Below are 16029 nucleotides of genomic sequence, written 5' to 3' on the forward strand. Positions count from 1 at the left end.
GGTCTTTGGACTAGATCAGGCGCCCCGAGGCCAGAAGAGTGATCTCAAGCTCTGGAGCCCGGAACAAACTAGTAAACGCCTGTGGGCCCGGAGCCCTCCTCTCCCTACTCGCCACCCATCTCCTCCCACCTCCTGTCCCCGACCTCTACTCCGGTGGATGGCCGCCTGCGCTGCAGATCAAGACTTGGCCAAAGTTGGCGGCTGCTCTGCCAGCTGCGGGGCCTGCTGCGGTGCGGCCGAAGGGGCCGGCGCCTAAGGACTGGGGAGGCTTAGGGGAGAACGTCAGGGGCCTGTCCTGCACCAGCATCCCGCTCTCATTTTCTGGCTCTGAGGCCAAGTAGAGCAGATGGAGCTCAGGATTGGGAACCTCTGGAATTCTTATCTTGGATTCTGCAAGGTCTAGAAATGAGAACCTTTCTTTTTTTCGGCGCCTCAGTTTCCCTGTCTGTAAAATCTAGGTAAAGGCATTTTTACCCCATGATTCCTTTCCTTGGGCACACGGGGAGGGGGTGGCAGACGGCGACCTGGGCGTTGACAGGCCTGTGCCTCAATTACGAAGCCCCAACTCAGGAACTGGGGACGTGGGGAGAAAGGGGGAGGGGCGGAGACGGGGCGCCTCCCTGTCCCCGCAGGCGGCTAGAGTCGAGTGGCAGACCTTAAAACCAGGGACGGCCATCCCCCTTTCCTCCTCCCAGCCCCCCTGCCATTGGCTCCAGGGAGAGGTTGACATCAAAGCCCCGGCCTTATATAAGCCAGACCCTGAAGGGGAGGCCGCAGAAGGGTTAAACTGGTCTCTCTGCATCCTCGTCCTCGCCTGCGACCAAAGCAGGCAAGAAGACGGCGGGCTGCGCGTGTTATCCTCAACCTTGCCCCAGAATCTCTCAAAGCCGGTGCCTACCAGAGCGCCGCCCCAGAGCCCACGGGTGGCCCCGGCAGTCTCTGGGGCGCATGGGGCGGCGCTAATCGGGCTGGCGGCGCAGGCCAGGGGCCGCTCCAACATGAACCTCGTGGGCAGCTACGCACATCATCACCACCATCACCACCATCACCATCCGCACCCCGCGCACCCCATGCTCCACGAGCCCTTCCTCTTCGGCCCTGCCTCGCGCTGTCACCAGGAGCGGCCCTACTTCCAGAGCTGGCTGCTGAGCCCCGCTGACGCCGCCCCGGACTTCCCCGCCGGCGGGCCACCGCCCGCAGCCGCGGCAGCCGCCGCCTCCTACGGTCCAGACGCCAGGCCCGGCCAGAGCCCCGGGCGGCTGGAGGCGCTCGGCGGCCGCCTGGGCCGGCGGAAAGGCTCAGGACCCAAGAAGGAGCGGAGACGCACAGAGAGCATTAACAGCGCGTTCGCGGAGCTGCGCGAGTGTATCCCCAACGTGCCGGCGGACACCAAGCTCTCCAAGATCAAAACTCTGCGCCTGGCCACCAGCTACATCGCCTACCTGATGGACGTGTTGGCCAAGGACGCACAGGCCGGCGACCCCGAGGCCTTCAAGGCCGAACTGAAGAAGGCGGATGGCGGCCGCGAGAGCAAGCGGAAAAGAGAGCTGGTAAGTCCAGGGGGCCTGCGTGCTCTAGCCAAGGGCGCGGGCGCAATGAGCACCCGCAGGCCGAATACGCAGTGGAAGGAGTCTGCCTCGCCCCGCGTAAGATTTTGAGAGGCTGCAGGGAGTTCTGAGACGGTCGAACTGTGGGATTATTTGCGTGAAGGGAGGTAGATTCATGTTTGAATTCATTTGTAATGCGGCTAGTGTTTGTAAGACTGAATTAGACGGAACCTCGTCCTTTTCGGACATGATCATAGGGTCCCTTTTAAGAGTCCATTGGAAGCTTCAGACCCCGAGAAAATGCACACACCATATATTTCACTTATATTTTCGAGGGGTCCTGATTCGACCCTGGGTTCTCCTGGAAGCCAGGTTAAGAATGCTGTAGGAGTTTGTTACTTACATTTGCCGGAATGTGAATTTATGCATATGCGCTCAGCTGCTGTTTTCAAAAGATCTTTGCTGAAGAGGCTGGTCTATTTTCATCATTGTACATAGGGAAACTGAGGCCCAGAGCTGGACAGGATGTGGAGGCCACCTACCCAAGGAGTTGTTTACTTCGGTAGAATAAGTCAGTTTATTCTCTGTCCAGAGGACGTTTCCCTGCTCCCCACTCCCCACCTCTGGTTCCTCAGGCACCTTGATGACTTCTTTTGGCTTTGGAGATCCCAGTCCCTACTAGGCCTTTCTGGATTCTCTCCAGTGACAATTTCTGGAGGTCGGTTTCCCTGGCCCAGGGCTCTGGGGCCTCTGAAGACAGTGACTCCCAGCCTGGGGAACCCACCTAGTTTCTCTAGATAGGTGCCCTGGGGACCGCCGCGAGTTGGATTTGACTAGAGAGGCCCCTGGGTTTTCTCTGACCTGCAGGAGCTGTGCTAATCTAGGGAAGTCACCTCGGGAGACTGGGAAAAACCGTGGTCAGCGAATCTCTAAACCACTGCCTTGGGCTGGAAGAGGTGCAGGCCCGGGGATCGGGATGCCTGGTTGGAAGTAGTTATTGGGCGTATCCCCACCCCCTGCATATCGCTGCCTTCTTCAAGTAGCCGGGAAAAGGGATGCTAGGCCAGACCGACTTCCTCCCTCATTCGAGGAGACTATTGAGCGCCCAGAGCCGGTTAGAGGAACCCAACCCGGTATCCATGCTCAGGCGCTAAAGGAGAAAAGCCGGTGGATGTGTCGCCGGTGCAGGTCCGCGAGCGAGGAAACTGTTGATTGCCACCCCTCCCATTCCAAACCCTGCAAGTCCCCCTTCGGAGCCATAAAGCCAAACCTACGAGCAACAGTTTCACCAGCCACAGAAAATTCTCATTACCAACCCCCCAGAAGCTGCCCAGCCCACCCGGGTCCCCCGGGAACTCGGCGCATAAAGGCAAATTTATGAGCCTGATTGCCTATTTTGCAAACAAAAATTCGTCACTTATTTAAAGGCTCCCAGTTACTGCTCCCAACACCTTTCACCCCACCCCTACTTTTATTCTACGCCTGGGCGAGCGGAGCAGAAACATTTAAACCTGTCTCTCTCGTCCCTTTTCTTGTGTGTGTCCTCTGGCAGCAGCAGCACGAAGGCTTTCCTCCTGCCCTGGGCCCAGGCGAGAAGAGGATTAAAGGGCGCACAGGCTGGCCGCAGCAAGTCTGGGCGCTGGAGTTAAACCAGTGAGCCGAGGCCTGCGCCGAGGATCCCGCCACAGCTGCCCGACCCAGAGCCCGGGAGGAGAGGAGGCGGAGGCCAGTGCCCGGCTCCGGATGCCAGGGTCTTACGGGAGCATCCCGCCTAGCCTCCGCTGCGTGCTGGCAGGTCGCAGGCTGCAACTACACACTTCAATCGCACGTGCAATGTCATTTGAAATTGTTTTTAATACATGAAGAGAAAGAGAAATATATATATATATATATATAAAAAACCATCCCCACCCCCACGGCAACCGAGAGGGCAGCTCTTGGCTGCACGATTCGAGAAGGAAGGACTGCAAGACCCAAGCACGCTAAGACGTAACCTTCCAACCCTTCTGGGGCGAAATTAGGACCCCTAACACCTTCCCCATTACACTATCTGCCTTTCTTTCTCGCGCCCCTCTCGGCTTCGCGTCAAAACCCTCCGCGCGTCCGCGCGCTCGCGTTCTCTCCTCCCTAATTAAAATGCAATAAGAGGAATCAGTAGTTTTCTGCCAGGGAAAGAGAACCAAACCAGGAAGATGAAAGGGCTGCCTTTGTTGTTTTTCCTCAAACAGTGATGTTTTTATTGTATTTTATTTTTTGTCACTGCACTTCCTACTTAGTTCCAAGGAAAACGGCTCTTTTCTTCCTTCTTCCATCCTTTCTTGTCTTTTCTTCCTTTCTTTTTTCTTCCTTTCCCTTCCTTCCTTCCTTTATAAATAAAAACTTTTCCCTATGTTGAAAAGTTTTTATGTATTTAAACTACCTACCATGCCTGCTCTGCTCAGGTGTTTGTTAATTCCCTCATCCCCACCCTTTTTCTACCTCAAATCTATATGACCACTCACCGTCCCCTCCTTTTGCCAAAGCAGTATCTATGCTCTTGACTAATAAAACATTTTTTGAAATCAGCAGGAGCCTGTGTGATATATTGGCGGCTATCCCCGGTCCGCTCCATCGTTTCTGCTAGTTGGAGAACCTCCTGTTCCTACTTCTTCTTCTTCTTCTTTTTTTTTTTTTTTTGATAAATGTCGAACCAAACTGCAAATTAAATCAAGGGAAGGGGGCAGATAAAGAATTTACTCCTGGTATAAAAAGCAAAGTTCTCCTTAGAAGATGATGGGGAGACATGATAGCTATAGTGAACCTAAAGAAGGGAAACCTGGAAATGAATTAGACCTAGAGATGACAGGCTAGGATTTCTGTGGGCCAGCATTTGGGCCTGTCTGTGGATGGGTGTTGCACATCGGTGTCTGCCATCGGCGGCTTGGGGCGATTGGGAAGGGGGCCTGTCACACAAACGAGGGGCTACACAAGGGCAGGATGGCTCGGAAGAGGGGAATGCCCTCCGGAATACGTTCACTTCTGTAAAATTATGAACCTACAATAATAGTTTATGCCTTGGTGCAAGAACTCACACGGAGCCCCGTGGCTGAGGTGGGGCCGACAAACGGCTGCGGGGCACAGACCCAGCGCCCTGTAAGGCCTCGACAAGACGGAGCAGCTCTGATCTTAGACGTGAGGGAGGGGAGTTTGTGAGTGCTCGTGGTTGCAGTGAGCCGTTTCCCCCTAGCAGCAAAGCACTCAACAAGTATTCCTGCGAGTATACGGATTCGTGCGAAAGGACGGGGTGAGGGGCGTGGTGGCTAACTCGCACACTTCGGGTCCTCGGAGGAGAGCGGCCGTTTCTGAGCCTCCATGTGGGCCTCCATGGCTAGGTGTGAGGGTGAAAATAAAAGTGGCTGCATTTGTCAAGGCTCGGATGCGTGCCGGGCTGAACTGGGCGGGCAAATGCTGGCGTTTCTGTGTGCGAGGCTCTGTACTCAGCGCTTTTGTATCTCACGATTGCGGGAGCGAACGCATACTCTGCAGTGCGGGCAGGTCTCCGACGCTCTCTGCCAACCAGGCGCCAGGACGCCGGTGCGCGGGTCTCTCGGCGCTTTCCCGCTCCATATCCGGAGCTGGAGGCCGGAGCTTGGGGCCTAGAAAGGAGACTCGGGCAGCGCCGGGCCAGGCGTGTTCCAGGCGCCTCGTACCCGCATCGGGGTGAATATGGGGCCCCATTAGTTTGAGCTGTAAACACCCGTGGCAAGGCTGAGCGGCCACGGGGGCCTTTCCGGACGCGAAGGAGTTAATAAAAGGTGTTTTATGGGCGCGAGGAAACGGCGGCGGAGGTGTGAGCTTCTCTTTACTCTGACTCCCCTACTTTTTTCTTTATTCCCTCTCGCCACCCGCCGCCAGATCAAACAGGCCCGCGATTTAACTAGGGCAACACCTCGCGGTAATGAGCTGCACGGCCCTGATACACGGCCTGAGGCCCCAAAGCCCCTCGGGGAGGAGCAGGAAAGAAAAATCGAGCTTTCTTTTTTTAAATTTTCTTTCCGAGGGCTGGGAAGCGCCTTAGAAATCCAGGCACGCACAGAGAAACGGGGACTCGGGGAGCAAGCCAATGGAGGTGCCCCGGCACGGAGGGGACCTTTTCTGGATTTGAACCCAGGACTCCAGTTGAGTTTACAGACCATCAGCTCGCTATACACGGAGCACCCCGCCCGCGATTATTTTTAGCACCATGAAGTATCCCAGGCACGGGAAGAATGCGCACCCGGTCCTGCTTCCTAGAAGCCCCGGCCAGTGAATGGAGAGCGGGGTACCCAGGGGTACCGACCGCGGCAGCCTGCTCCGAAAACCCCATCCCGCTGGGCGCAAACCCTCTTGGAGAAGACAGCTGAGTACCTCACATTCGGTCCCAGCCACGTCTGGTCCTGATCTCAGACCTGGCACCCGGGAGACACAGGGCCAGCCAGTGCCCACTGAGGGGGTCGCTGGGATGTCCTCTCAGTTTCCCCAGGACTTAACTCCATCGCCTAGAACCCTCGGGCCACATTTCCAGCCTTCACTCCTAGCTGCAAAAGCAGAGCCCCCTGGGCAGAGCAGAGCTGCTCCGGGTTTCACGAACCAGTTTTCGCTGACGGCTCTAGACCTTCTTCACCAGGGGTCCAGACCTTCCTGCACCGGGCTCTCAACCCTCTCCTCCGTCGTTAGCTCCATCTCCATGGAGTAGCTTTGGAGCCTGCCTTTTACTTTCTCATTCTCTCCCAGGGTTCAGCACCTTTTCTGGGAAACCTACCTCCACCTGGCTGTGACAGATGATATCATTATTAATTTGAATTAAGGACATCGTTGTTTTTTTTTTTTTTTCTTAAACGGGGAGTGGAGTATGACCACTAACTTCAAAGTAAATTCCAGGAGTTTGCTGTAAGAAAATACTGATGTTATAAAGCTTTAAGCACAGAACTAGTCTACTAAAGAGTGAAATGGATAGAGAGATCTCCAAAGTGTTATAATTACACAACTGGTTAAATAAATCCATCAGTGGGTTACTACTCAGCCCCTAAGAAAAAATATAATTGATACAGAGATTGTTCTCGATATAACTGAGGGAAAATAAAACATTCTTAGTTTACTGAAGACTGTTAGTAACCTGCTTTACATAAAAATAAATACATAAATATCATTCATGGAGAAAATGTGGATAGCTGTACACCAAAACATTTACACCTCTACCTCTGAATTGTAGGAATAAGGATAATTTTGACTTTTCCTCCTGCTTAGCCATATATGTATATATGTATTTTTATACAATGAATACGTATTATTTTTGCAATAAAAAGTTAAGCTGAAACTTCCTTCTAATTTCTCCTGTGGCCAGGGTATTCTCAGTACACTGTTTATTCAACGTGCATTAATTGAGCATCCACCTTATGCTTGGCACTGTGGGTATAAATAATGAATGAGATTCCTAATAATCATCACCAGTTAACATCCAATAGTAAATATCTGTCTTGAAGGGCTTATTATTCCTTCCACACAGTAAATGTAGTCTTTTTATTGAAAAAAAAAATTAGTTAAATTTTATTAAGGACATTATTTAAGCCCTTAGCATGTATTATTTCATTCAAGCCTTAAGAGGTTAATACTCAGGCAGGTGAGGCTCAGAGAGGTGAAGAACTTTGTTCAAGGTCACATAGATGGTAAAAGGCAGGCTGGGCTTGGATCAAAGAGCAGGTCTGGCTGCCTCCGGGGACTTGGGTTTCCCCCATATTCTGGAGCACCTCCAGGGTGTGTATGTGTACATACAAATACAGCCTCTCTTGGTCTGATCTTCCTTGGTCTCCAAAATAAGTAGAGAAAGAAAGAAGGGGTTTGTAAAGGGATCTAGATTCTAACTCTAGTCTTCCCCTGGAATCCTCCTCTGTTCCAACTCAGAATGGATCCCATCTCTAAAATGAGGAAGGGGTGGGCTCCTTGACCTCCAGGTTCTTTCCTAACTATAACACTGATTCTAGGAATCTACATTCTGCTGGTGAAAAACACCATGTTATTCTTTACTCCAGCCTTTGATGTTTGTATAGTACATTTACCTTTCCTTGGTACTTTTCATTTCTATTTCTACTAGACAAAAATGTCTAGTATGGACATCTTTGTCCTTACTAGAAGGGAGAAGGGAGAAGGGCAGGAATTATGCTCCCCTAGGTGGAAGGAGAAAGGGAGACTCCGAGAGTGACAAGACCAGCTCTCGGGGTCATACAACAGTCAAACACTGAGCTGGCATTAGCTGGCAGTCAGCAGGCCCAGGTCTCTACTGCAAAAGGCTCTGGATCCTTCTCTTCGAGCAACCAGCTTAAGTGAAGTGAATTGAAATTGCTCAGTTGTGTCCGACTCTCTGTGATCCCATGGACTGTAGTCTACCAAGCTCCTCCGTCCATGGGATTTTCCAGACAAGAATACTAGAGTGGGTTGCCATTTCTTTCTCCAGGAGATCTTCCCGACCCAGGGATTGAACCTGGGCCTCCCACATTGTAGGCAGACGCTTTACCATCTGAGCCAACAGGGAAGTCCTAAATCTTCATGAAAGAAATGAAACTAAGAAATCAGCTAGTCTCATTTTTTAAATGAAAAGTGACTGCTAAGAAAAAATACACAGGCTCTAAAGTGTCTGAAATCAGCCTCCTGATTTAAACCTAATTTGTTTGAAAAAAAATTTTTTTCAACCAAGGGAGTTTTTACAGCTGAGCTCTCCCAAACCCATAAAAAACAAGGTTTATATGGGAAATAGTGAAAGACTCTTAACTATAATACACAGCGTCTAATGTAAGCAGACATAGACACTATATAAAGCTCCTACAAATGTTATTAAAACAAACAGAAATGCACATTTATCCCCACAGAATGGACAACGGAAGGCATCGGACTTTCGAAGCCATCCAGAAATTTTATGTTCCCTGAAATGTTCAAGCACCCCATCATACTGGGACCTCAAGGATCCTTATACACCATCCAAACATGTCTGTTATTTTACAGAAGGGGAAACTGAGACCTGCAGAGAGGAGAGACTGGCCCAAGGTCACCTGGGGAGCTGTACTCTTCTTTCCCCCTTGTCTACTTAACCCCACTCCTTCCAGGGCGGGGCATAGAATCTGACAGTGGCCATGAGACTCTGCACAAGTTCCTGAACACTTCTGAGCCTCAGTTTCCTCATCTACAAAATGCCCCAACTTCCAGGGGCTTGTGAGGTTCGAATGAGATAAAGCGTGCAGAGCACTTAGTGTTGTGTCCATGGCAGAGATATTTTTATTATTTTATTTAATCCTTGCAATAGCCTTGTGAGGCATTGAGGATTTATTTTGGTTTGCTTGTTTTGGAAAGATCGGCACAGGGGTTGCATCAACCTGCCCACAGGCACATAGCCAGTGAGTAGAGTCCTGGTTCAAAGCCCTTAGAGCCCGCATCATTAAGACAAACCAAGGGGCAGGCAGGCTGAGACAGCTGAGTTTCTGAAACTGTCCAAGGAAGCACTAAGTGGCATAGTGCCCGTAATGTAAGAATATAGTATATTTCCCTTATGCGACTCACCAAAGGGAGCCATGTATGTAATTACAATTTTCTAGTAGCCACATTAAAAAATAAAGGGAACCAGGTGAATTTATTATTTAAGTAAAAATATATATTAAATATATATAATATATTGGGTTGGCCAAAAAAGTTTGTTCTGATTTTTCCGTAAGACCATACAGAAAAATCCAAAAGAACTTTTTGGCCAAGGCAATATTTAATATTAAATTTGATATATGTATTTAACTCAATATGCCTAGAATATAATTTCAACATGTAGCCAACATAAAAATTATTATTGAGATATTTTACATATTCTTTCCATACTGATTGAAAGTGAGGTGTGTTTTACACAGGTTAAAGCACATCTCAGTTTGGGTTGTTTTAAGCATTCGAAAGTGGCTATCATTTGGACAGCGCAGACCTAACAGATCGTGTACCAAGAGTATTAAATACAGAGCTTTAGTTAATCATATCAATAAGTAGCCACCATTTACTAAGGACTTCCTGTGTACCCAACAGCAGTGCTCAGCCTACATGGACTCACTTACTCAGCCCAACAACCACACAGGGTGTGTGTGTAGTTTATGGTCACATGACTTATACAAGGCAGGCAGACCCAGTCCTGCCTGTCTCCAAACCTGCAGTTTTGGCCACTGAGTTCCATGATTTTCAGGGACAGCAGCGGGGCGGTAGCTTGGGCTATGAGATGTGGAGAGTCCTCTAGAGTGTCCTGCTGGTGGTGGAAACTTGTTCCATGCCCAAGGCTCCCACGAGTCAGGTGACTTCAGACCAATCACCCTCGAGGGCCCCAGTCCTCTAATCTCTAAGATGGGCTAACAACACCTTTCCTCACCCCACTGAACTCTTGTCAGGCAAAGGAGGCAGAAAGGTCTTTGATAGTGTTTTGAAACAGAGAATACAGCATAAGAGACCAGGCAGGTATCAACAGGGAGGTTGGGATTGGCCCGAGGGCCTGTACTCACAGCCAGATGAGCTGGTTAGATGAGCTGTGTGGCACTGTGCAGGTTTCTTAACCTCTCTGAGCCTTCTTCTGTAAAAAGGAAAGCGGAATAGCTTGCAGAGACATTGCCAAGATCCAGTAATGATTAAAGAACCAGTGGGAAGCGCTCAGGCTGGCCCAGAGTAGGAAGTGGTAAACCTGAGTTATTGTGCCTGGTGAGGAAACAGCAGGGGACGGCAGGGAAGTTGAGCCAGTTCTGGCTCAGGGTAGGATTCTGGCAGTCTCAGGGTGCGTGTGGGAGGTGTTCAGGGGAGAGTGAGAGCAGTTAGCATGGTGGAAAAACTAATACACCCAGCAGTCAGGAGTTCAGCCTGCTGTGTGAACTTGGGCACTTCCTTGCTCCCACTGGACCTTGGTGTCATCTGTAAAATGAGGGGTTAGGACCAGAGAACTAAGTCCCTTTCTGCTCTGACTGTCCAGATTTTTGCATTGATATGAATCAAGGCGTTTACCAAACACAGCAGCTTGTGAGGGGAACAGAAAATAGCCCTGAGCCTTCCCAGGTGGCCTGGGGTTGCCACTGACTAAGGGGAGGGCGCCACCTGGTGGCCAGTCCAGTGTAGAGCATCAGTCAAATTCTCTCCCCTTAGTAGTGGCAACCCACTCCAGAATTCTTGCCTGGGAAACCCCATGGACAGAGGAGCCTGGTGTGCTACATTTCATCCGGTCGCAAAGAGTCGGACAGGACAGAGTGACTTCACTTTCACTTTCAAGCAGTGATCCCAGAGTCCCAGGGCACACTTTTTCTAACTTCCTTTGGAAGTTGAGGGGAGCAGAGAGGGGACCCAGAAAGTTCACAGAGCTAGGAGTCCTGGGCATGAGGTTAACTCCAGAGGGATGTTGTTGTCATTGTTGTTCAGTCACTTCCAACTCTTTGCAACCCCGTGGACTGAAGCATGCCAGGCTCTTCTGTCCTCCACTATCTCCTGAGATTGCTCAGATTTGTGTCCATAGGCTTCCCTGATAGCTCAGTTGGTAAAGAATCCGCCTGCAATGCAGGAGATCCCGGTTCGATTCTGGGTCAGGAAAATCCGCTGGAGAAGGGATAGGCTATCCACTCCAGTATGCTTGGGCTTCCCCTGTGGCTCAGCTGGTAGAGAATCCCCCTGCAATGTGGGAGGCCTGGGTTCGATCCCTGGGTTGGGAAGATCCCCTGGAGCTATTCCAGTATGCTGGCCTGGAGAATTCCATGGACTATACAGGGTCACAAAGAGTCGGACACGACTGAGTGATTTTCACTCACATGTCCATTGAGTCTATCCAACCATCCCATCCTGTTGCCCCCCTTCTCCTTTGCATGCAATCTTTCCCAGCATCAGGGTATTTTCCAGTGAGTCAGCTCTTCACATCAGGTGGCCAAAGTACTGGAGCTTCAGCCTCAGCATCAGTCCTTCCAATGAATATTCGGGACTGACTTCCCTTAGGACTGATTGATCCCCTTGCAGTCCAAGGGACTCTCAAGAGTCTTCTCCAGCACCACAATTCAAAAGCATCCAACAAAGGACATTAGGGTTTTGCAATCCAAGATCCTCTAAAGGCACCTTGGGGTAGGGATCTGTATTTTCTTACTATGTGGAGTGTAAGATGCATCACATATATATATGTATTTTTTCTTCTGTTCCTTTGGATGGGAGCTACTGAACAAAACATAATCTTCTATTGGTAACAACATCCTTCTGTCACTATTGCTCTGGGCTAACAGAATGCAGGGGGCTGTTTCCCCTTAAGCACCCTAGACTATTGGGATCCTGAGTTTTTCTAACAGCTCTTACTACTCTTCCATCTCCACCACACGGCTAGTATTCTACTCTCTCTGGTAGAGGTCGCATGATGTATGGAGGGGTCAGACTGATATGGGTTCAAATTCTGGCTCATCATAAGGTAAGCTATTTAACGTCTCTTGAGCCTCAGTTACCCATCTGAAAACTAGGGATGGTAACAGCTTCTCTGCAGGTTTCTGTGAGGATTAGAACTGTGAACTTAAATGTTCTAGCCCAGTGTCCAGCACGTAGTAGATGTTTAACAAATAAACGCTACCATTTCTACAGGTCATCCTGACCACTTTTCTTTTTTCATGTTCAGTTTTGGAAATATTCCTAGATAGAAACAGAAATAGTATGCATTTGAAGATGATATGAGCAACCACAAGGAAAACACCCTTACCACTGGAGATGGCAAGGCCTCCTTGGACTGTGGGCTCAGCCAAGCTTCAGTTTCACCTAGTTGAGCTAAGCCCTGGTAGGCAAGCTGAGGTCTCTTACACCTCATTCTTTCCGGCGGTGCTGAGCTTCATCAGATGATTTCATTTCAGGCAGTTGCTTGCTGACATAGCCGAGCCTGACCCCTGCCCCTTGGCGGCACGGGCTTTCCTTGGGGCCCTCCAACTCCTGCCGCCCCGTGTCTCCTGAGCAGGACGCTCAGAGGGGTCTGGCTGGGCACAGGTATGCTACCTCTGCGCCCTTAGCAGAGTCCAGCCTTGCTGGTGGCCGTGATCTCTCGTGAAGTCTCATCAGCCACCTTGGCTGCATTAAGCTCATCACACTTTGTAAGCCTCACTGGCTTCTCCAAGACCTCAGAGCTCATTACACCTGGCTCCTTCATCAGAACTCGGGGGCTCCGAGGCTTCCTCACAGATCCTAGGATTTCAGCAGTGGAAGGACTGCTTTCCACCCCTGTCTGGGTCTGAACTCTGAAATTCCCAGCTCCTGGAGGGCAGAATCCATTTCCAGATTCCCCCTGGCTCCCAGTAGACACACAGACATCTTCTTGGTCACAGTTCATTGTTTAATGATAGCAGGTTTGGTGACTCCAGAGTACAAGCTCCTCAGTCCAGCGTGTGAGGCTTTCTGTACCGGACTGGACTTGCCCTCACTCCTGTCTCCTGTCTTCCATTTCCCTCAAGGGCCTACAGAGGAGCCTTTTTTCCAGGAAGCCCCCTTGATTTTCAGAAAGCCCTTTCCTCCCTGACCTTTCTCCCGTACTCTGAATCATATAGATACAGCAGGCTACACATGGAGTTGGTAGATGTTTTGCTATGCCTACAGATATGCCCATAGTCACAGATTCAGGAATGTGTGTGTATATAAACATGTGTGTATACATATACACACACACAGATGCAGTATATACAGTCTGAATCCCTCTGTATTCACAGGGAGATGGCTCCAAGATCCCCAAAGATACCAAAATTCATGGATGCTCAGGTCCCTTATATGAAATGGCATGGTACAGTCGGCCTTTGTAACCTCTATTTGGAACTTGTGGATATGGAGGGCCAACTGTATACATACGATATATAAAGATGCCCACCCACCCACACATATATATTCATATAATATGCATACGTAAATATACATATCTGCTATTTCTAAACTGATAGGAACACCCTTCTATGTAATTACATATTTCACAATGTTGACATAAGTGTAATACTGTTAAAATCAGTCCCCTGTTATTTGACATACTTGAGAGTTCTTCACTGTTCTAAACAATGCTCCCTTGAAATACTAGCTTAACCAGTTAGTAGGCAGCCAGGCACGCTGGACTCTGGGGTCAGACAGACCTGTGTTTGACTTATCCCCACCTACCACTCTGTGCTGACCTGGGACAAGCCCTTTCACCTTTTAAAATTTCCGTTTCCTTATCTATCAAATAGACTAATAGAACGTAAAGAGCTTAATATTGGGCCTGGCAGATAGTAAGTGCTCAGGTCAGAAACTGCAGCCATCTGGGAGACAGAGGAGGACTCACTGTCCCCCTGCCGTGTCATTCTGTACACTCCTACTTTGTAGTGTGTGACAAAAACCCTCGGAGGTGACAGGTGACAGCCCGCTACAGCAGTTAAGTGCTGCCTTAATTTAAGAATGTATTACTGCTTCTGTTTTTATTTCTCTTACTGTTTTCTACAGGTTTTAGGATGATGTAACAAACTATACAAAGGGAGAGTAAATGCATTTGAGAGCACTTAAAAAAAAAAACACTTGCTTTACTATTTTACAGTTTTGGTGAAAATGACTCATGCTTATTCTAAATAATGTAGACAACACCAAGAAAGCACAAAGAAGAAAATAAAATTCCAGATCCCACCAACCAGGAGGGAGCATGGTTGGCACGCTGGCTGTGATCTTCTTTTCCTTGCCAGCCGTTGGCCCCAGGGCAAGCCAGGGCCAGCATCTGCTTTTTAACGTCTGTTGACCTTCAGCAGACTGACTCGTTAACAGAGGCGTGCTCCGGCTCTGTCCCTCTCAGCCAGCATCTGACAGTTTCATTAACCCCATTAAATCATGCAGGTGCCGTTACACCTTCTGGGCTTGTTAATCTCTGTTCAGCTCTGGTAAGTTAGAACCTGGCTGGAAAGTTGGATGTGCCTTGTTAACCTCCATTAAACCCTATTAAATTTCCTAACTAGAGTCTGAGTGACTTCGAGGAATCCCTCATTAAAGTGGAGTGGGTCCAGTTGATCAGGACAAGGGGAACTGCTGCAGCCAGCTGCACAGCTGCCGAGCGTGGTGCTCCTGAGCTCTTCGGTGGTGGAGCTGACGAGTGTCCCTCGGCTGGACAATCCTCGGACTCACTCCTAGGAGTGCCTCCAGCTCTTGTTGTTACTTGGACAGTTCCTAGACCTCTCCGGGCCTGTGTTTCCTTCTCTATAGACTGGAGTTAATAACAGTTCCTACTTGATGTGACTGTAGTGAGACTGGATACACCAGTGCATGTAAAATTAGGAACAGGTTGTCTGGTGTGTACACTGCCTGCGTATGCTCAGTCACTTCAGTCGTGTCCGACTCTTTGTGACCCCATGGACTGTAGCCCTCCAGGCTCCTCTGTCCGTGGGATTTCCCAGGCAAGACACTGGAGTGGGTTGCCATTTCCTTCTCCAGGAGATCTTCCTGACCCAGGGATTGAACCCACATCTCCTCCGTCTCCTGCATTGCAGGTTCCTTACCTTCTGAGTCACCTGGGAAGCCCTGCACACTACACTCAATGGCTATTATTATATCCAGATGCAGAAGATCCTTACAAACTAAAGAACTGTTAAGTAAATGGAAGATTCAATTCCAGACATTTTTTGTCTTCCTACATGTTAGGCACTGTGGATTATTTTCATTCTGTTTTTTGTTTTTTCTCCAGAGGGAAGAGCATCTATTCCAATGATTCATCTTCAAAGTGTCTTCGCTGTGCACGTCACTGTATTTGCTCAGCTCTGATCTTTCTGAGCTGCTTGAGGCTGACGGTAGTTTCTTTGTCTTCCTGGGCCTTAGACGGTTGGACTCAGGGCCATCTGCATCTGGATGCACAAATTCCCCAGGGGATTTTTCCTGGGCTGCCCTGGCAAAGAGTTTCATTAAGTAGGTCTTACTGGAAATTTCTAACCAGTATTCCTGATGAGTTTGAAGTAGCTGAATTGAGAAACTGCTGGACCAGTTTTGTACTTCTCAATTCTAATAAGCTTGAGTCTTAGTTGGGGAAATTAAAAAACTCATATTCCTGGAATTCGGCCCCTGAGCTTTCCACACTGAGAATCTGGGGGTGGGGCCCAGGAATTGGCATTGTAACAGTCTGATGGGGGTAGGAGGTGGCAAGTGTCACCCTTCTAAAGGCCTGTTTTGAAAAAAGGATGTCTGGTTCCCAGTAGAACCTCCGTCCTAATGGTTCAGTAAGATGTGGGCTCATCCTTCCGTCATGACTGTCCATCACAACTGATGTCTGTGGATCCTCACATGAGATCGACTTCAGCAGGGGTTGGCCAGTTTAGGGGAAGCCTGGCAATAAAGTACCTCTCCTAGTTTCAGTGTGTGAGGGGTCAGAGGCAGCCCTCAGCACAGACAGAAGTGGAAGGAACTACTTATGTTATATCTCAGATCAAGAGACCGCATGGTAGAAGACTGGACGTTCCTTTGCTTTCTGAAGGAA

General features: G+C 49.5%; 1 protein-coding gene and 1 long non-coding RNA gene across 3 annotated transcripts in view; one reads left to right on the top strand and one right to left on the bottom strand.

Moving 5' to 3' along the window:
* Nucleotides 1-10148, bottom strand: part of LOC122439189 — an 87388-nt gene extending 77240 nt beyond the window's left edge. The window contains exon 1 of the long non-coding RNA XR_006268820.1: nucleotides 10079-10148. This is a non-coding gene — a long non-coding RNA (uncharacterized LOC122439189). The remainder of the gene's footprint in view (nucleotides 1-10078) is intronic.
* HAND1 (heart and neural crest derivatives expressed 1) lies at nucleotides 779-4111 on the top strand. Of its 2 annotated transcripts, none has more exons than XM_043464279.1 (2): nucleotides 779-1550; nucleotides 3100-4111. In XM_043464279.1, exons 1-2 carry the CDS (start codon nucleotides 999-1001, stop codon nucleotides 3202-3204), a joined length of 657 nt encoding a protein of 218 aa, XP_043320214.1. In that variant the 5' UTR covers nucleotides 779-998; the 3' UTR covers nucleotides 3205-4111. The 2 variants fall into 2 exon arrangements, with proteins under 2 accessions (XP_043320214.1, XP_043320213.1); XM_043464278.1 differs by having other exon boundaries at nucleotides 789-1550; nucleotides 3103-4111.
* Nucleotides 10149-16029: the final 5881 nt, after the last annotated feature.

The sequence above is a fragment of the Cervus canadensis genome, chromosome 4 (genome assembly GCF_019320065.1).
Source record: "Cervus canadensis isolate Bull #8, Minnesota chromosome 4, ASM1932006v1, whole genome shotgun sequence".
NCBI classification, from domain to species: domain Eukaryota; kingdom Metazoa; phylum Chordata; class Mammalia; order Artiodactyla; family Cervidae; genus Cervus; species Cervus canadensis.

Bases quoted from the DNA above. Each gene is read 5' to 3' on its own strand.
- HAND1 (XM_043464279.1), top strand. From the start codon at position 999: ATGAACCTCGTGGGCAGCTACGCACATCATCACCACCATCACCACCAT. The intron at 1,551-3,099 runs GTAAGTCCAGGG...GTCCTCTGGCAG, and splicing joins GCAAGCGGAAAAGAGAGCTG to CAGCAGCACGAAGGCTTTCC.